The sequence below is a fragment of the Dermacentor albipictus genome, chromosome 8 (genome assembly GCF_038994185.2).
Source record: "Dermacentor albipictus isolate Rhodes 1998 colony chromosome 8, USDA_Dalb.pri_finalv2, whole genome shotgun sequence".
NCBI classification, from domain to species: Eukaryota; Metazoa; Arthropoda; class Arachnida; order Ixodida; family Ixodidae; genus Dermacentor; species Dermacentor albipictus.
Genome location: NC_091828.1, coordinates 19,791,729 through 19,813,317, shown reverse-complemented (window position 1 = coordinate 19,813,317; position 21,589 = coordinate 19,791,729). Strand labels below are relative to the sequence as shown.

General features: G+C 46.7%; 1 protein-coding gene across 1 annotated transcript in view; it reads right to left on the bottom strand.

Moving 5' to 3' along the window:
- The window catches only part of LOC135919571 (uncharacterized), an 85,328-nt gene extending 70,568 nt beyond the window's left edge, over nucleotides 1-14,760 (bottom strand). The window contains exons 1-4 of the mRNA XM_070522761.1: nucleotides 14,674-14,760; nucleotides 5,810-5,932; nucleotides 1,610-1,638; nucleotides 118-233 (exon numbers count right to left, since the gene is read on the bottom strand). Coding sequence (XP_070378862.1) covers nucleotides 118-233; nucleotides 1,610-1,638; nucleotides 5,810-5,932 — 268 coding nt within the window. The 5' untranslated portion in view covers nucleotides 14,674-14,760. The remainder of the gene's footprint in view (nucleotides 1-117; nucleotides 234-1,609; nucleotides 1,639-5,809; nucleotides 5,933-14,673) is intronic.
- Nucleotides 14,761-21,589: the final 6,829 nt, after the last annotated feature.

The window sequence follows — 21,589 nt, the reverse complement described above, 5'->3', positions numbered from 1 at the left end:
TAGAGGCAAGTTTGACATTCAGTAGACTGTTAACTGGGACTAGTCGGCCAACTGAAACTATTTGGCCTTTCGCATCGTGCATGCGCGGTGTGCGAGTGAGTTAATGGTAGCACGTACCTCTTCCGGAGGAGCTGATCACGACGGCGAGAATAATGGCGATCAGGGCTGCCAAGAGGATGACCATTAGGACGATGTAAAAGCAAATCCTCCAATTTTCTTCGCCGGCAAATCCACTGCGTGTGTTGCGCAGAAGTGCTGTCTCAACTGCTAAACTTAGTTTTAAGCAGTACAAAACACGGAAACACAAAAGGAAATATATGAAACTTTAGTGAATTAGGGTCCTGCACCCTTGTTCACGATATACTCTTAGGTGATAAAATTGTTCATCTATAAAACGAAATACCTTCCTCACGTCGATAACCCTTAATTGCACTGACAGGCAGCGAGAGCACTAGAGAAAAAAAAAAGGCAGATGAACGCGAACTCGATCAATGGACAGCACCAATGGACATCACGCGAAGCGAAACCCTGTAGGCATGTGATACAGCTGGTGAGCGTAAAGGCACATTTGCCTTTATACGTTTTTTTCTATTGTGTCTTAGAAAGGGACTAAGTACCTATATATGATATTGATGGTGTTGTTGGCCAATTATTATGCTCTTTCTTTTCTACCGCTACATTTTAAGCGTAATTGTGTGATTGATAAGAACGCTGGCTTGTATCATTTGCTTCATTTCGTTAGATTTCATCGGCTGGTTATCATTTTGCCTTTGACAAGGCATATCTTCGCAACGGTCCCCTATCTGCAACGGTCCCCTGAGCTTTTCACCCAGCTAACCTACCAGCTTCTTTAAGAACCAATCAAATCAAATCAACTTTATTTCCGAGGAACATCTGGATGAACTCCTGTGATAATAGCTGCAATCAGCAGTTTGACACATTTCAAGCTTATTTCTTTACTTATACATCAAGCCGTAGAACGGCGGAAGAGCGCGAAGGCACTCGGGAGGATATACCTTTTTTTTTTAGAAGGTCCAAAACTTTACAAAATTGTCAGGGGCAGATAAGACGCTTCTAATCCTTCATCTAAATTTGTGATTTCTCAAGGCGTATCCACTTGGAAAGAATTCTCAGGACTGCACCACTTTCGAGATATTACTTTTCAATGCGTCCGACGAAGTGCATTGGTGTTTCATTTAGATTTGTGCTTCGGTGCATAAAACAGCGTTTTTCTTAAAAGGAGTCACTGAAAGGCCAATGCATTTCGTCGGATACGTAGCAGATTCATATCTTGTAAATGGCGCAGTCCCGAGAATTTGCTCCAAGTGGATACGCCTTGTGAACTCAGCGGTTATAATTTGTTTTGATTTAAATAAGTGCTTCAAAGTAAATGATTTAAACGTTAATTAGCTCGGCTATGTTAATTATTTAATGAAGCATTTTGACTTCTCCTAGAACTAATGTCCACCTCATCAAATCATTTAGATAAAAGCTTAGACTTGCGCTATCTGCCACAGGCAATTTTTAGAAAACATTTAGAAGACGATACTTGGGGAACGAAAATCGCAACGACAATTTGGCAGAAAAGACGCAGCCATGTGACACTTACGTGTCCTGGTATTTGGAGTCCAAGGGTGGCTGCGAATAGAAGCAGTGCGCATGGACGAACTTTTTCATGTTGTTTTATCTGCAATAAAATGCACGCGTCAAAAAGTCTGAGCAGAAAAAGCGAATGAGGAGGCATCGGCAACATACTACACAAGGTAGTACAGAAAGGCACCACATGAAAAGAAAGTATAACAGCAACCAACACTAAATACTGCGCGAAACGCAAGACCAGTGCAGATCCGTCATGCAGCTTGCAAAAAGAAGCACTTATACCAGGCGTTTCAGCGAACGCTTTCAAATATATATATTTTTTAAATTCCCTCTTGTGGATAGCGCAATTCTAGTCCATGAGCTGGTCTACTCGAAGAGGCGAACATTACTTGGGCAGAAAATCGCAATGCATAATCAACTAATTAAAAATCCACTAATTATTATTTGAACGAATTACATTAGGCACGTATTGCAATTTACGATTTCTAGCTGGGGAGTTCGCAAGGTGAATCCACTTGGAACGAGTTCTCTGGATGGCGCCAGTTGCGGAGAATGCACTGCCGTTTCAGTTACTTTTGTGCTTCAATGCATAAAACGACGTTCTAAGAAAGTAAATGGAACGACAGTGCATTTTTTTTTACCGCAAGTTTCACAGGGTATCTCTCGTAAATATTGTCATTCACACAATCATTTTCAAGTGGATATGCCTTGCCGTCTAAACTGCTCGAATTTGTAAATTGTAATATGTGCCATAAAGTAATTCGGTTAAATTTATCAGTGAATTCTTTGTTAATTAGTCGATTATGCAGTTCAATATTTTGCGCAGGTAATACCCGCCTATTCAAGTAGACCAGATCGCGGACTAGAATTGTGCTATCTGCCACCGGCAATTTTCAAACGTTTTTTTAAAGCATTCGCTGAAACACCCTATAAGGCATGTCTAGCAATGAATTCTAGGGGTCGCATGGATTTCAAGATTTGCGTCGTCAAACTTGTCGTAAAAATGCAATTGTTCCCCAAACTTTTTTTTTCAATAAACTACCGTTTTAAGATTTGAATTAGTGACTATAACACCGGAGTATTTCGTTGCACACTTTGGGAATGAATGTCTCGAAATTGCTGTCATCCTGAGAATTAGCTCCAACTGAATACGCCTTTTGAAATAACCGGCTGCAATATGTAATTTAGAATATGCGCCGTGGATTAATTACAATTTTAATTGGAAATTTCTTCTTCATTTCGATTACGCATTTCGATTTATTGTGCAAGTAATATCCGCTCGATAGCATTCCAGTCCACCGACTAGAATTATGCTATCTGCAACAGGCGATCTTTTAAAAGCGTATAATATTAAAAAAGGCATCAAGCTCCAGCGGGCAGCCGACATGATAGACCTCCATGCCGAAAGTAAAGGGCTGAGCTGCTCCCCGACGCAGTCGGAACTAGTAATCATCAGGCCCCGGACGAGGACAGACAACGCATCCCCTCCCAAAATCTCGATAGACTTAGACGGGAAAGAAATTCCGCAAGTAGATGAGATCGGAATTCTGGGCATGCTCAAAAGCAAAACAGGAAACAACCACACGACTATTGCTAAGCTAGACGCGCACGCAAACCAAGTGATAAGCATCATAAGAAGAATCTCGGCCAGAGGTCGAGGGCTAAAGGAAAGGAACAAGTTAAGGCTGGTCCAGGCCTTCATATTGCGTCGGATCTGCTACTCAACCCCATTCCTTAATCTCAAAAAACCAGAAAGAAACAAGTTAGACGCAATAATAAGGAAATGCACGAAAGGTGCACTGGGACTACCAATCTCGACCTCAACCGAGGCACTAGAGGGGATTGGGGTGCATAACACATGGCAAGAGTTCGCGGAAGTGGCGAGAACGGCACAACTCGAACGCCTGAGTCGAACCGCCTGATTCTAAACTGGGTAGGACTACAGGAGAACAGAGGAACCAAATACCCGACATTCCACATAGAGTCCAAAATTAGGAAAGCCGTCACAGTCACACCGATACCTAAGAACATGCGCCCGCAACACGATCAGGAAAGGCGCCAGCACAGAGCCAAACACTTGGCAACAAAGCTAAGCAGAATGCCACCCGAGACGGTTGCGATCACAGACGCCGCCCTTGGCGAAGACGGAAGCACCGTCTCAGTGGTAGTCGACGGGTCCGGAGTAGAAAAGGGCGCGATATATACAAGCGGAGTAGACGCCACGGCAGCGGAGGAAGCGGCGATCGCCCTAGCGTGCATTAGTATGGACGCGAGGGTGATCGTTAGCGACAGCAAATCGGCAGTAAGAAATTCCTGCAAAGGCAAAATATCAGACTACGCGTACAGCATAATATCTAAAGGCAACATAAACAGAGGGATCACCCTAACCTGGTGCCCCGCTCACTCCAACATCGAAGGAAACGAAGCCGCCAACGCCCTCGCCCGAGCGCTCATAATCCGGCGGGAGGGGGGGAGGGGAGGATGGCCTCAACCTAACTTTAAGGTGAAAACGCTCACGACCTACCACGAGGTCAAAGAGCACTACAGATTAGGTCGCAGGAATTATCCACTCTCGGCTGGGTGCCTGACGGGTCCACAGAGGCAGTCACATGGCGCCGCCCACAAACCAAGAACCACGTCTCCCAGATGGAGATAACTCATGCAAACGGGAAATCCAGAGGACCAATTATGCAGATTCTGCGATAAAATAGGAACTCTAAGACATAACCTGTGTGAGTGCAGCTACACCCCGGGATATAATTAATTCAAGGACGAAGACGCATGGGAGACCGCGCTTCATAGCGAAGAGCCGGCGGCACAGGACAGCATTGTCCGTCTTGCAGCCGAAGCGGCAAACCGCTTCGTCTACTAACCCCTGCCCCTTAGGGTGACATCGGGCTCCCTGGACGCCTACGAGCGGTACCGGAGCTCCGGTGTCACCCCTTACGGACAAGAAAAGTTGTTACAGACAAATATATGTGGCTACAATGACCTCACAGAAACACGGAATAATGTCGTAACTAAATACAAACACAAACGCACAGGCAACCACTCATCCTTTGATCACGAGATACATAAAAAGTGAGAGCGCATTGACATCGTTTCTTTTCTGTCACAACAGAACATAGAACATCTTATTGGCCAGACCTACATAAGCTGCTCGACAAGAACACTTCAGGCGGAATAATGCGCATTAAGTGCACCTCCTTTCGTGAGTGCAAACAAGAATACATATGCAGATTTAGAGGATAACATAATATCAGTATGCAAGATATTTTCATCTGTTTAGCAGTGAAGGATTCACAGTAAAGGATTTAGCAGTAAATGAGCGGAGATAATTGTGGCCACCTATCGTTCTCGTCAACTGCATGCACAAGCCAGCCCCCCCCCCCCCCCCCAGAAAAAAAAAAAACCTGCATCCGCGCCTGTTTGAGACACGCTCCTTATTGCTCGACTATTGTCGATCTCCAAGCCCAAGTAAAGGATGGTGTAAGGCCCGGGCCGTTTGCACACAGAACATTGTCTTGAAGCTATCTAGCTGGAATCCTTGGTTCCTTCGGAGAGGATTCCTACGACAACTGTGAGAAAGCTCAAAGGAAGACGGGAAACCTCAGCCTAGAGCAAACTTCAAGCTGACGAGGAGTGTGGCTTGCTGAAGGCAAACATAAGGACTTGTAAACCTTGATCATTACGCTTCAGGTCCAGTACGTGTCACCCGCACACGTCGCGTGGTATTTACATTTGACACCGTCCACTCCGTCGCACACCGGCCTGCACGTCTTGCACGACAACCATTGCGGAAGTCGACTTGACAGTTTGCCTGAAGAATATTCGAAGTTTCCGAACAGTTCGAGCAGGAACGAGGCCCTCGTCTTCTGGCAGCTACATGATCTAGCCTGATGCGGTAGCGCGTGGCACGCAAGCGTCACCTGTGATGATGATGATGATGATGATGATGATGATGATGATGATGATGATGATGATGATGGAAACATTTTCTTTATTGAAAGGCTAGGCGAAACTGGGAAGGGGCCCCGGACTTCTGTGAGGCCTTCGCTGACGGCCCCTGCCCGCCGGATCATACCCTGGCGGACCTCGGAGGAGCCGTCGTGAACGACGCCATCCCATCGCTCTGTGGTGCGCGATGCAAGAAGGATACGGGGGAGGGAAGAGATACGCGGAAGGGAAGGTTGGTGGCGAAGATACTCACCCTACCACCGGCCGTGCTTATCTGGGAAAAGCCGGAAGGGGGCGCCGGTGCCAGTGCATGGATGTCGACCCCTCCAGGCGGGTATGGCAGGAACACGGGCTCAGGCTGCATTTCTTGCTGCATCTGCAAGAAGAAAGAAATCGGCTGTTCCTGTATAACCGGTCGATTACCTTTTGCTAGCTTCTGTGAATGAAAGATAACAGATATAATCGATCTATACTGATAGAACTCATGGAATAGATAGGTAAGTTAACTTATACAAGAATGTGATTGTAGGCCAGTTGGTGGATCAAGATTTGGGAAGTTACCGCAAAGAACACGGGGGACGCTTCGTATTGTCTCTTCTTTCGTCCCATGTGTTCTTTGCTGCAACTTCCCAAATCAAGAGAGATAGGGATGTTTAAGAATATTGACAACAAGCAAGTCGACGCACACAAGCGCTAGCTTCAGCAAATGTTGTTATTCGAGACAAGTGGACATATAAATACACGCATCATGGGAAAGCTAAGATGCCACGCGCGCAGTGTATCACGCTCGTTCTATATATATATATATATATATATATATATATATATATATATATATATATATATATATATATATATATATATATATATATATATATATATATACAATGAGAAGCCAACAAACACTGACACCGAGTACAACACAGGGGAAATTGCATGTGCTCAATAAATGAAATAAAGTAATGGTAAAAAAAATGGAAATTAAAGTGGATGAAAAAACAACTTGCCGCAGGTGGGAACCGAAGCCACAACCTTCGCAAGAAAATACCCAAGAAAGTGGATGGGGAAACGCCGCCGCGGTAGCTCAATTGGTAGAGCATCGCACGCGACATGCGAAGGTTGTGGGTTCGGTTGCCACCTGCGGCAAGTTGTTTTTTCATCCACTTTAATTTCCATTAATTTATAGTTTCTTTATTTCATTTATTAAGCACAAGTAATTTTCCCTATGTTGTCCTTGGTGTCAGTGTTTGTTGGCTTCTTATGATATGACTATACATATATATATATATGCTAAGGTACGAGGGTTGATCCAGAAATGAGCTTCCCAAAGAGCTCCAGCCACCCGGGAACGTGGGAGGCGAAATCCGGCAACACTGCTAGCGCGGCTTTTCCCCCACTCTCAATTCCTCCCGGCCGCGCTTCGCTGCGCCACTTATGTTTAGCTCAGCAGCGGTCCCAAATGCAGGTTCCCATTGTTGATCCCGTCAATTTCGATATTCGTTCCGTAATTCGCTTTTTGCACGCCAAAGGGACTCCACCCGCGGATGTCCATCGTCAGTTGACAGAGGTGTATGGCGAGAAGTGTATGTCCGCTCAACACGTTCGAAAGTGGTGCAGGGAGTTTAGTGCAGGTCAGAAGGAAGTCCACGATGAAGAACTGAGTGGAAGACCGTCACTTTCGGAAGCGGTTATCGAGATGGTCTAACGCGAAATGCTTCAAAACAGATGGATCACCGCCTGTGAACTTGTTGCTCAGATTCCCGGGAGTTCTTACGGTACAGTGGAAAGAACTTTGAGAAATTGGGGTATTACAAGTGTTTTGCTCGATGGGTACCTCGGCTATTGACATCAGACCACAAGGCGAAAGGCTTTGACTGTGCTCGCCAGTTTCTTCAAAAGTGTCAAGAAGATAAGGAAGGATTGTCGGACTCCATTGCTACGCGAGACGAAACGTGGGTGTTTCATTTCGCTCCCGAAGCGAAAAAAAAAATTCATACAGTGGCGTGACCCAGAGTCACCAGTCGCAAAGAAGTTCAAACAACGTCCTTCGGTTTTCAAAGTCATGGCCAGTGTTCTTTGGGGGGGATCTTAAGGGGATACTGCTGATCGATTTCATAAAACGTGGGCCAACAATCAACTCGGACAGTTATTGTGCAACACTAAGAAAACTCTGGCGAGCTATCCAGAACAACCGGCGAGGACGACTGGCAGCCGGTGTAACGCTGCTTCACGACAACGCCCAACCTCACGTATCCCGTCAAACCCAGGAGCTTTTCACAAACCTTGAGTGGACTGTCACGCCCCACCCACCGTGCAGTCCAGACCTCGCGCGTTATGATTATTACTTGTTCCCCAGGTTAAAGGAACATTTGAGTGGCCAACGCTTCCGGAGCGACGATGGAGTCAGAGGAGAGCTGACACGCTTCCTCAACGCGTTGGCGGCGGAGTTCTACGACATTGGGATGCACAAATTGAAGCACCGTCTACAATATTGCGTAGAAAAAGATGGCAATTATGTAGGGCAAGGTTTCATCTTTCCAACGATGTAAATTTCTGTGAGAATAAACAATGTTGTCTATTTCTAAAATTGATGTAAACCTTATCGCTGGGTCAACCTTCGTACATATGTACTTGCGAAGGTGTGCACTCTGTATCTGAACTTACATTTTTTTTCTGCTTCCATATTCACCCTCTGTGAAACTTTTCGCGCTGATCCAGCCTTGGCCTGCAGTGTGCAAACTTGGCTGCTGTTTCGATATGCCAGTACAGAGTCAGCGCTTCTGATGTGGTTCGTGTTTCTTTGTCTCCATCTCAGTCGCGCTGCGCCCTTTGAATAGCTAGCTACCAACTCGACCAATTCAAAGTTTTACTGCAACATATTTCTTCTACATTGGGCGCTTTTCTCTCTGAAACTTTTCGCACTTATCCAGCCTTGACCTGCGCAAACTTGATTGCTGCTTCGACGTGCCAGTCAGCCTCTTGTCAGCCAATTAGATAAGACAAGCCGCTACTGTAGGCAATGTTATTCGTTTTTAAAGCAAACAGAAGTGACTTCCTATAAACGAGTAGAGCGTTTGATTGGTCGATTCAGACAACCGTGCGGGTCACCACCCGATACTTGCGTCAGCGCGCGGTTACGCAAATTTGATGTCAGGAGACTGGAATAAAACGTATTGGAATATTTTTACGTTATAGGACCCCATTATGAGACATTGATGTCCCCCAAGGTCAGTATAGACCCTATACCACCGATTTCACCCTATCATTTCACCGATTTGGGGCACAACAACAAAAAGAAACATAAATAAAATACTTGTCCTACAAAAAAGGATAATTTGCTACGTTGGAAACATTGAACGTCTGGGAAACACACGCAAATCATTTGAAAGGTTCAGTATCGTTCGGGTTGACAATATTTACTCATACCGCTTGTTGAACACACTCTACTTTTCAAACAGAGTGCTCTCGGACTTTATTACAGCCTTATCATGTCTAGAGCGTCGTGTTATTACAGTACCTACAAGAAACACCCACATATGGTCTATACCGCGATTTCGTACAACTTATAAATATCAAACTTTGGCATACAACGTCCCAACAACACTAAACACGTATGAAAACACAACCAGTTGCAGTAAAAAACAGTTACGTTCTTTCTTTTGTTCTATTGTTTGCTAGTAAAAGATTCAGTATCTTAAAATATCTACTATATATAACGTATATGCTGCTTGCAAATCGGTTATTAAAAACATTAATTTTTTGCAGCACTTCTAGAGTGTTTGTGTGAGTGTAAATATGCGGTACTATGTGTCGAAATTTGCATATGCATTTTCATGTGCATCGCATTTCAAATGTATTTGTGTGATTTATGAATGTTATATTATGCATTGTGATCTGCATCTTTTTCATTTTTGTAACAGTGTATCTTAGTACTTTTCCTCTGCATTTTGTATAGCCGCTGCCATGTAACGGTTACCTGGGCCCCGTCAAGCCGTTTTTACGGCTTTTAGCCCAGCGGACCTTCCAGCATATTGTCTGGTAAATAAACTTGAATTTGAATTTGAATACACTGGAAAGACATCCGGGTACTCCCCTTGCCGAGAAATGTGCACCCCACTCACGATGAGGAGTACCGGCTAGCCAGGGTCCAAGCACTCCACAAGCAATATCGCAATAACTCAGATGTAGTCTGTGTAGACGTATCGCCATATAAAGCCCGTAGTGCCCATGACGTGGCCGTGGTATAGACTAGAGAGGTGCTATTACATCCGGAGGCGCGATTAAGATCCACAGCATTGAGTGTGCGGAGGAGCCAGCCATCGCCTTGGCCATCGCCTCTTCGAACTGAAAGATTATAACCAGCGACTCCACGTCAGCTGTTCGCAATTTTCTAAGGGGCGTATCTCCCCTGGGGATTCTAATATCCTGAAACGAAACTGATATCGGCGCCCCGTCATGATTACCTGGGCACCGGCGCATTTCTCATTGCCCGGGAACGAAGTGACCCACTCCATCGCGCGAGATTTTGCCGACTGCGCTTTTGACCACGATGACCTGGCATCGGTGAGTGATCGGATGGTTTCTTTCTATGAGATCAGCACCCACTATCGCCTGAGCAAGAAGCTATACCCTGCAGGCGACAAATCGCTAAGGGGCAAGAAGTCACGTGGCGGAGGTTGCAAACGGGCACCTTCGCCAACTTAAAGCTTTATTCCAAAATTTATCCTGGGGAATACTTTGAAATTTGCCGCTGGTGCCACGACAGACAATCGGACATTAAAGTAATATAATATGGGCCTGCCCAGCCAAGCACCCACCACGAGCGCTCGCAACGTTAAATACCAAGGATTGGGAGGCTGCTCTGCTCAGCTCGGACCCCGACCAACAACATCGGGTCGTCCAACGGGCTGTGGAGGCCTATGGGCTCCTGGCCACTTAATGACCTTTTGATCCTTGTTGCCAGTAAAGTTTTACGCACGCCGCGTGAAGCAGAACGCCTTCGCGCGTTCGCAGCGCACGCTGCGTACTTTTCCACTCGCGTACCTGAAGCTGAGCGCGTCGCAACTCAACTGGCTGCCCACGACACTACAAGCCGGACCAAAGGGATCCAACCTCCGCCGAAGGGACTCGGCAGCAGGAAGCCGCGTGCCAAGCAAACATGCGACACGGTCGGCGGCCCACCAATCGTGAGTCTTTCGCTACAGCGAACAGTGAGTTCACGAAACAAACATGCAGCAACTTGTGTGAAGACACGCTTCACTTTCGTGTTCTGCCGATTCCCATGAAAGAGGGATCAACCATATTTTTTTAGAGTAATCGCTGGTGCACGCGTATACCCGAATATGTGTGCACCATTCGCGTGGCGTGCCCAATATGACCAGACAGTGCTCATGCGATATAAATTCGCGACAGCGTTCAATTTCGAATACTGCAGGTGCGTCTTGCGCCGAGCGATTACTTCGCAATGACAGTCCGTGGAAAACGAACCGCAGCAAAAATTCAAACAACAATGCCCGTGAACATATCCCACAAGCGTCATATCATATGACCTTGGACTTGCATGAGAACTTCGGACCTACACGACCCGATCTATTGGTATGAGATAATGGTCATAATAACTGCGTCGTCAAACATGCCTTAAGAAGATTTTTTTTAAGCTGGGCAGCATTATTATTTGTTGGGTTCAATTGAGGCTGGTGTTCGGGCACGTTCCGAAAAATATCGGTTCGTGTTTTGGTTTGATGCCGTCCGAAATTGTAGTACGGCTCCGGTTTATAGTCGAGCCTCGGATTCGGTTCGACACGCTAGTTGTATTCTGCGCTACTTCTGTTTACAAGTGAGTGAGACAGGTAGTAAAAATACCGACTTATAGGCTAAATCCCGGAAAAAATTGAGAAGAGATAATCTTCGATTTGGATAGCGGTCCTTCAAGACTAAGTGTTGTTGCTGCTTTAGCGTCATACGCTGTAGCCATAGTAGAAAACGAACCCAAACAAGAATAGAGAGGTGAACCACGAGGAGCTACACTTCAGCGGATACATAAGATGCTTTACTGAAATTATGCATGGCGCGAACGATCGATTCATTATATAAAAATATCCAGCATATCACTAAAGCTTGCGTATCTCTATCCTTCTCAATATATAGTTCAACCCAGCTATACAGTGAAAGAAAAATATACGTGCAAATGCACAATGTATACACTTTTGATTGCCAACGACAGCCGTGCTTACGGGTTTTTTTCTGCCTGAAAGCATCAAACAGATTCGTAGGCACAGTTTTCCCCGTAAAAATGCAAAAAATGCGAAAAATAAGGCTTCCTTGTGCTACGGCTGCTAATACGTGAAAGCTGCAGTGTGAAAGCTCCCAGCGTCTGAGCCACCCGAACTCGTGTACTGGAAAAGAGAGCTCTATTTGCACATATCACATTGGTCGTAGGTGCAGATGCCGTAGCAAATGTCGTAGCAAAAGCGTCGATGATAGGCCGGTGCTCATTAAGGTGATCGTTCAAACACCATTCCGTGTGGCCTGTGTGAGTACAGTTCTACATTTTCGGAGCTTATTTTGGGGCAGAATCGGAGGGTCTTTCTTGAAGTTTATCTTTAGCGCAAAAATCGGTGTAGAACGCAGCTTTCTTCTGACGGCGCAATGAAATTCCAAATTTTCCGGCCTGTGCATGCTGTGACACAATCGCGTACGCTCAACACACCTCGAGTTTTCTGTTAGATACCTCTAGATTGGGCGAAATCTGCCTATAACGCTGTAATAGATATGCGTGACCGATGGTGGGGTCGCACCTCTGTCCTTCTGCAAAGCAGCCCAATGCTCGAACCGTTGTGCCACGCACGCTTCTCTCGAGTGACACTGGCTCTTTAAAGCGCGTCACGGGCCAGCTTCTCTCGCATTCTTCCCTCGTGACAGCTCCACTGTGACAACTATGAGACGAGTTGCTGCACTGTGCTGCCTTTGGGATCGGCCCACATTCTTTCGTGAGACGGATACCTACAAAGTGGGTGAGCTCCACCCGTAATGTCATTGGATTAACAATTACGAGATTGGCGCTACCCCGAGTTATTAGTATCAGTGAACTTTCATGGCTCATCCACCGCAGCGCGAAGACTGCAAGAACTCGAGCCACGACTCCTCTGACCACTCTGCCTTTCCCTTCCATCGCTCCGCTTCTCGTTTTCATAGCAGCGACAGACTTTCTTCTTTGCATTGGAGTGCACGTTGATTCGCAGCTGCAAGGCCACCTATAGATTTGCCTTCAATGACTCTTTGCGGTTCAAACTGAATTCCTGGAAAAAAAGATTCAACGTACCTTCGTCTTCGTTTTATTTTTGTCTGTCTATACCCGCACCGCACTAGACACTTTGTGTCGCAGGCACGTTATGCAAGTTGCTTACGAATAAGACCTGCACGCATTTGACTATATATTATGTCGTAGGCCAACTCGTTCTCTAAAAAGAAACTGCGATGAGATTTTGGTGACGGGAGAGCAGGATTTGCCACACATCACGAAGACCCAATGCCGGCAAACCGTCTCGATGAGCAAGTCGAGATGCCTTATGCTGCTTGAGTGATAGGTGTTCTGTCAATAGGAGCACTTTCCATTCGTATACCTTAAGATTAATGCATTTGCCAGTCACACCACAAAGAAATAGACAAGGCTTGCAAGGCTATTACAAAATAGTTAAAAATTAGGGGGTTTTACGTGCCAAAACCACTTTCTGATTATGAGGCACGCCGTAGTGGAGGACTCCGGAAATTTCGACCACCTGGAGTTCTTTAACGTGCACCTAAATCTAAGTACACGGGTGTTTTCGCATTTCGCCTCCATCGAAATGCGGCCGCCGTAGCCGGGATTCGATCCCGCGACCTCGTGCTCAGCAGCCTAACACCACAGCCACTGAGCAACCACGGCGGGTTTACAGAATAGTAGTCTATTGTTTATTGAAATAAATAAATAAAGGAATAAAGGCATATTACTGCTGACTACATTGCAACTGCCTATAGAGAAGCCTGCTGACACCTAAATGACGGTCAACACTCGGGAGGCTGAGGGTAAGAAAGTAAAAGGGTAGAGAGAGGGGGTATCAGAGAGGATATAAAATAAATTGAACTATACATAAATAGGAGCAGTGCACATGGCGGTAGGTCGAATGGCGACCCCCTATGATGGACCTACGCTACTCGCTGCTCAAGGGGCCGTCATTCGACCTACCGCCATGTGCACTGCTCGTATTTCCATTGACGGAGTTCAGCAGCACGTGCAATTTGCAGAGCTAAGTTCGTGTGCCCAGCAGCTCATATTGGGATGGATTCTCTTTCTACGGCCACCGCCTACATCTGCTGTGGGCAACGCGTTCTCCACATGACCGACCCGACCTATTAACTTCATGCAGATGACGCACCACTTCACTTGCTTGCTGCAGAAGATACCGCGCTACCACCTCAACCACCTCGCCATCAAAGCATTGTTAGTATCACGTCTGGTGTCATTGACTGCGGCGAGGTGCTCGTATTACCATCTGCACGCTGCCTCGCAAGAGGGATAGCCTTTGCATCAGGGCTGGTTTGGTTTGATCATGGCTCTGCACTTCTCTGCGCTACAAACCCGACATTCGAAGAGATTGTCATCCCTAAAGGCACTATACATTGGCTTGCGCCAGTGAATCGGAGTCTATCTCTGTTGTTTCCTTTGAAGCAGCTTCCTCCGAAATTCCTTGTACTGGACAGGCCACATCTCCTTCAGCTCTTTCAGCTGCCATCAGTTCCGACCTGACACCTTCGCAGTTACAACAGTTGCTTGCTTTGCTCCAAAAACATGAAGCTTCGTTTGATGCGCATTCATCTTCATTGGGAAAAACTTCTATTACAACGCATCGGATAGAGACAGATGGCACACCCATCGTGCGCCTTAGACCGTATCGCGTATCGCTAGCCGAGAGGAAAGTCATTGACGAGAACGTCACCGACATGCTCCAACGGAACATAATACGCCCCTCTGCTAGCCCGTGGTCATCCCCCATTGTTCTGGTTCGTAAAAAACACGGCTCCGTTAGATTTTGTATCGACTACCGAGCACCTAACAAGATCACACGCAAGGACGTATACCCTATGCCGCGAATAGACGATGCCTTGGATTCCCTGCAGGGTGCCGAGTACTTCTCCAGTCTCGATCTGCGTTCCGGCTACTGGCAGATACCTATGCATGAGGACGATAAAGAGAAAACATCGTTTTCGACATCAGATGGGCTCTACGAGTTTAATGTCATGACTTTCGGCTCTGCAACGCGCCCGCAACGTTCAAGCGCATGACTGACACCGTTCTTCGTGGCTTGAAATGGAAGACTTGCTTGTGCTATCTGGACGATAATGTTGTTTTCTCGTCAACCTTCTCTCAGCACCTGAAACGTCTTGATGAAGTTCTCAGGCGCCTTGCCAACGCTGGACTTCAGCTAAACACCAAGAAATGCCATTTTGCAAGCAAGACGATCAAGGTATTAGATCACATTGGTGAGCAAAGACGGCATTCGTCCAGATCCTGACAAGGTTTCGGCAGTTCGGCACTTCCCTCGTCCCGAAAAGACCAATGATTTGCGCAGTTTCTTAGGCCTCGCTTCCTATTTTCGTCGATTCATACGAGACTTCGCCTCAATAGCGTCACCTCTGCACAAATTTCTGGGTTCTAATGTTCCCTTTGTGTGGTCTCCCGAATGTGAATAAGCGTTCGCCCATCTGAAACGCGCTCTCACATCTGAACCAGTATACTTCGCTATTTTTATGAAGCTGCTCCTACCCTCCTGCATACGGATGCTAGTGGTCACGGCATTGGTGGCATTCTCCTACAGCGAGACAACACTTTAGGGGAGAGGGTCGTCGCATACGTAAGTCGCGTTCTGACAAACGCCGAAAAGAATTACACCATTAAAAAAAATTAAATTATGGGGTTTAAAGTGCCAAAACCACATTCTGATTATGAGGCGCGCCGTAGTGGAGGACTCAGGAAATTTAGACCACCTGGGGATCTTTAACGTGCACCTAAATCTAAGTACACGGGTGTTTTCGCATTTCGCCTCCATAGAAATGCGGCCGCCATGGCCGGGATTCGATCCCGCGAACTCGTGCTCAGCAGCCTAACACCATAGCCACTGAGCAACCACGGCGGGTAATTACACCATCACGGAGCAGGAATGCCTAGCTATCGTTTGGTCTGTATAGAAGTTTCGACCTTATCTTCACGGCCGCCATTTCACCATCGTTACAGACCATCATGCATTATGCTGGCTTTCGACGCTGAAGAACTTGTCTGGACGCCTTGGTCGGTGGATCCTTCCTCTGCAAGAATACGGCTTTACTATTACCTACAAGTGCGGAAAGAAACATCAGGATGCAGACACGCTTTCTCGCTGTCCGCTTCCTATGACACCATGCAATGGACCTCCAACTACCATCCGTGACAAGTTCGCACGACCCCTCTTCACATGCTTTCTCGTTGGCCACTGTAGAGGAGATGCCTACACATGACAACATATTCTTCCAATCTCAGCCACTTGCAGACTCTTACTGTCGGCGCATCATAGACCACCTTCAAGGGGCTTCGCGCCCGCCTAACGCCCGCCTTCGTCGACAGCTGACGCAATTTAAGATTGACAATTGCGTCCTGTACCGTCATGTCTATGACCCTGACGGTCAACGCTGGGTTCCTGTCCTGCCACGCTGTCTACGTACTCATTTCCTGCAGGCTTCTCACAACGACATGAATGCTGGTCACCTTGGTTTCCAGAAAACCTATGACCGCATCAAAGGTCGCTTCTACTGGCCTGGCTTGTCCGCCAGTGTAGCGAGGTATGTGGCTTCCTGCGTCCTATGTCAGCGTCGAAAGCTCCCTACATCAGCTCCAAGCGGACAACTGCAACCGGTTCTGTGTCCGTCGCAACCATTTGAAGTCGCTGGCATTGACCTGTATGGTCCTCTTCCTGTGACTCTCACCGGTAAACGATGGATTGTGACAGCCGTTGACCACTTGACACGCTACGCCGAAACAGCTTGTGTGAGTTCTGCCTCAGCGACTGAAGTTGCTGCATTCGTACTTCAAGCCTTAATACTGCGTCACGGTGCTCCTCGCGTCCTCCTGAGCGACCGTGGGAAAGAATTCCTCTTGCAACTAGTAGACGAAGTACTCAGAGCCTCCGGAACCTCCCACAAGACTACCTCCAGTTACCATCCGCAAACCAACGGCTTAACAGAGCGATCCTATCGCACGCTGTCAGACATGCTAGCCATGTACATCGAGCCAGATCACAGAAACTGGGACGCAATTTTGCCATTCGTGACTTTTGCGTACAATACCGCCGTTCAACGCACAACCGCTTACTCGCCGTTTTACCTTGTCTATGGTCGCTCGCCCTCTTCCTGCCTTGACGTCTCTTTCTTCGCGCCAACTGTCGATCGATGCCCATCCTCCTGTGAAGAATATGTGTCCCGCATTCTGCGTTGTCGCCAGCTCGCCTGCATCAACACCGAAGCACGGCAACAGGACCGCAAGCAGCATTACGACGCCTCTCACCGCGTCGTGTGCTTCCGTGCTGGCGAGGAAGTAGTACTCTGGACACCAGTTCGTGCTCCTGGCTTGTGTGACAAGTTTCAGCTTCGGTTCATCGGCCCCTACAAAGTTTTGGAGCAGACTTCTCCGGTTAACTATCGCGTAACACCAGTTATTGTTCCAAATGACCACCGCTGCCGCGCTGCTGAGGTTGTCCACGTTTCCCGTATGAAGCCTTTCACGAGGCGTTCGCCGCCTCATTAAATTGCGGCCAGGATGGCCGCTCTCGCGCGAGGGGACATTAGTGTGGGCATTTAAAAGCTATACTTTGTCATCTGTACATGATCATCATCATGTGGGGTTCATATGGCGTTTTTCTTTATCATCGCTTGTGGGGCTCGCTCTTGTGTGATCCGTGTTTTGGACGTGGTCGGTTCGTTCGCCGCATCTCCGACGAGTAATAAACGTCGTGATAACTGCTGCATCACAATATATATATATATATATATATATATATATATATATATATATATATATATATATATATATATATATATATATATATATATATATATATATATATATAGAGAGAGAGAGAGAGAGAGAGAGAGAATGTTTGCTTTCAAGAGAAAGCAAACATCGACGCGGCTTTGTGGCGCTTATGTAAAAGTATTGGATGCCTTACTTCGTGGATTCGTCTCGAACGTCAAAAGAAAGCATGCAGTGGTGAACTACCCGCCGTGGTTGCTCAGTGGCTATGGTGTTGGGCTGCTGAGCACGAGGTCGCGGGATCGAATCCCGGCCACGGCGGCCGCATTTCGATGGGGGCGAAATGCGAAAAACACCCGTGTGCTTAGATTTAGGTGCACGTTAAAGAACCCCAGGTGGTCAAAATTTCCGGAGTCCTCCACTACGGCGTGCCTCATAATCAGAAAGTGGTTTTGGCACGTAAAACCCCAAATATTATTATTATTATGCAGTGGTGAAACTGCGAATCGCTATTATGAGTTCAACCAGAGGTTACTAAAGCCATATTTCAGATGCAATAACAATGAGAAGGTATTTCTCACCTGTGACGGCCTTGAAAGACAACACTGCTGCGCTTCTCTCGCTGGGTGCTATATTATACAGCCTCTTTCTCTTCTTAAATCGCACGTGGGTGTATGTTCATTTACCACTAAAATATCGCTTAGCGCACTTCGTTAAATGGATACGATACGTCTCGTTTTCAGTTATTCTTGCGTGCCTGTTTAGTTCGTGCGTAAGAAAAGGTTAATGAACGTTTTATTCCGACTATACATCTATTTTGTATACATTCAATAATTACAAATTGCTGGTAGTATGATTTGTTAAGAAATCTCGACTGTACTAGTATATAACTTGATCCAAACATTAAAAATATGCAAATGCGACGCAGCTGGACAGAACCGAGGTAATATATATTGTTTGCCGTCGCTTGCAGATACTCGGATTATATTTTTCATTCTGCCTGATTACATCATTAATATTAATTAAACAACTTCTCATACTGTAATTAAATCAGAAGTGTCAATGAAAAAATTGTAGAGTAACATGAAAAAACTACCGCTACACCTTTCTTTTGCTCAGTATACGTGCTACATAAGTGATTTTCCAAGCACAAAAGAAGCAGACGAATACACTCAAAGTGCCTCGAACGCCCAGTAGAGCGGCAATGATCTGCCAGATTTATTTGCCAGATTAATAATTTTTTTCTGGAAGTTTAATCCTTGCGGCGCGTGCTTTCCCTTGCCTGTTTTTAAACAAGCAATAGTTACACTGGGCCACGATACAGTGCTCGAATTTGAAAATAGTTTTACACTATAAAACAAAATTACACCCTTTGGGTTGTATCTGGCCACACAACGATAAATGTCATCTGTCTTGTCCGCATTTCCTTTCTTTAACGCTGCAAGCCCGGTACTCCCCAGTAACGAACGGCGTGCGCGTTATCAGCATGACAGAGCATTCCCGACAGGAAAGTAGCGGGCGCGGCGTTTTCAACAAAGGAAACGCAAACAAGGCAGATGACGATTATCATTGTGTGGCAGATATACACCCCAAAGGGTGTGCGTTTATCTAAGAGTGTATAAATAGGTAGACGATCTTTTTTTTAAATAGCCAATAAATTGAAAATACAAAGAGAGACAAGCACATATTTGAAGCGTTGCAGACGCCATGGTTGCTGGACCGTGAAATCAAAAATCATCATAGAGTGTGCGCACCGTGGACTAAAATATCATAGTATATTCTTGCCAAACGCCCGCTACCCAACATGGGTGCTATTCTCGACACGCATGGCGGCTGCACGGCCGCCATTATCTGCCATGTTGACTCTGATTGGCTGTGGAGAGCTCAAGTGCCTTGAAATTTGTGCCGGGAAACGGAAGTTTTGCGAAACGTCATTTTGCGTTTTCATCAAGATGACGAAACGTGACGTGAAGCTGCAAATTTTACGGACTAATACATTTTTTTGGTCCTTGGCAGATATATTGTGATGTTAGCGCTTCGAAAAGAATGTGAGCGGTAGCGTGCAGAAGCCAGTGCAATGCATCCGCAATTGCGCGAATATGTGGTGACGACCCAAGATATGCGCCATGCCAGCTTGCTGATTGGCTGAAGGAATATCTCGTGAGGAGCGTCACAGGAAGGGCTGTTTCGAAAACGTCATTTTGACGACGCGTGACGTTGCGCCGGGCCGCCATTGCTGATATTTTCCGCCATAATTTTTGCTGCGACGAGCCGCGCGAATTATGCTAATGAGCAGCCATATGCAATGGCAGCCGAGAGGAATGCGTATCGCCACATTTTCCCCGTCGTTTGGCGCCACGAAAATCTTTTATTCATTACGCGTGCTCATAGTATTTGCATCGCTCCCGGGTGGTGTTGGCATTTGTGTTTGGGCCATCATTTTTTTTTTAAAGAACGCGTTTATACGAAATAATATTGGTTAAGTATAGCAAACTTTCGGCAATGCTGTCCACTTTTCACTGCTGCATTTGTATTGTAATCAAGACTAATGCCTTTTCGCACAATCAAAAGTTATTACAACGGCCTCTTTCTAATTTATAAAAAGAAATGTACGCAGGGCGGCGCCTTGAAGTTTCCTCCTGCGGTTCGAGCACGGAGGAAGGAAACTTAGGAGAGGCCCTGACGTCACTCTTTGTGAAGCAAAAGTGAAGCCGGAAGTTGGCGTTGCTCATGGCGATGCTCCGCCTTTTGTGCCACCCTCCTCTCTTGTTTACATCTTTCGCGAAACCACGCCGCGCTGCGCGTGGTTTCGCGCGCGGAGCGCGCGCGCTCGCGCAACATCCGGCAGAGCACGGTGCAGGTAACACAGCACAACAAGGCACGGTGACTAACGCAAACCCGCCCACACAGCGCCTTTGCCACGGCACGAAACCTACCAGAGCAACACGTGTGAGCGCTCAAAAAATCAGAACAACGCCGCCATTGTGGCCCAAAAGGCGTGGCCATGCAGAAAAAAAATAAGAAGCAGCAAAAAAATTGAGAACCTATACGTCATTTTCGCCACACTTTTCTCCTTGCGCGCGGAGGGGGTAGGGCCTCTCCTTAGTTTCCTTCCTCCTTCCTCCATGGGTGCGAGCAAGACATGGCAGCGCCGGCGCTTGCGTCGCGCTAGTGGATATCTCTGGCGCCCGCAACGCTATCGGTTAATATTCGGCCGTTTCTCAGCCAGCCGAGTCGGGCTGAGTCACTTGCGTTTCACGAGATAGCGATAACGTGGCCTAGAACGTGCGCGCATCACCACTGGTATGTCGCGTATGGTGTCTCAAGCAAGAAAACAAGCGCGTTGGCACCAACATGCGATGACTCATTCCATTTTCCGCGGACACGCATCCTAGCTGTTGAAGCAGACGACGGCTTGTACGCACCAGACGACGGAAGCGAGAAGCGTTTTCGACGGAATAATCATACGCTTTGAGATAGCTGCTTTATTTTTACTGCGGAGGAAAACTGTTTTGCTTTACCGATAACACTACATTCAGTGCCTTTATTTCAGTTTCTTAGGCGAAACGTCAAGTTGGCGTCACGTTAGGGTGGCTAGAAGGGTGACTAGGGTGGCCTTCTAGCCACCCTAGTCACGTTACGTAAGCAAACCGAGGCCACCAGCGCCATTTTGTTTGCGTCTCGCCTACGTCTCGCATCGAAGAAAATGGCGGAATGTCCAGAATAGCGCCCCATGTACAGTTTATGCGGTTACACTGACGGATGGATGGGAGGATGGATGTTATGAGCGTGCCCTTTGGTACGGGGCGGTGGGCTGTCCCACCAAGCCCTTGCTATATATTAAGCTGCCCAATGTCCTACCTAGGTTAAACAATAAAAAAAGAACCCCTATGAACTCCCACAAACAAACTTTCTGATCCCCCATTGGGAACTTTGCTTTTGTACCTCTCCGTTTTTTGTCATTTACCTACTTTTCTTCCACCAATCTTCCAATCG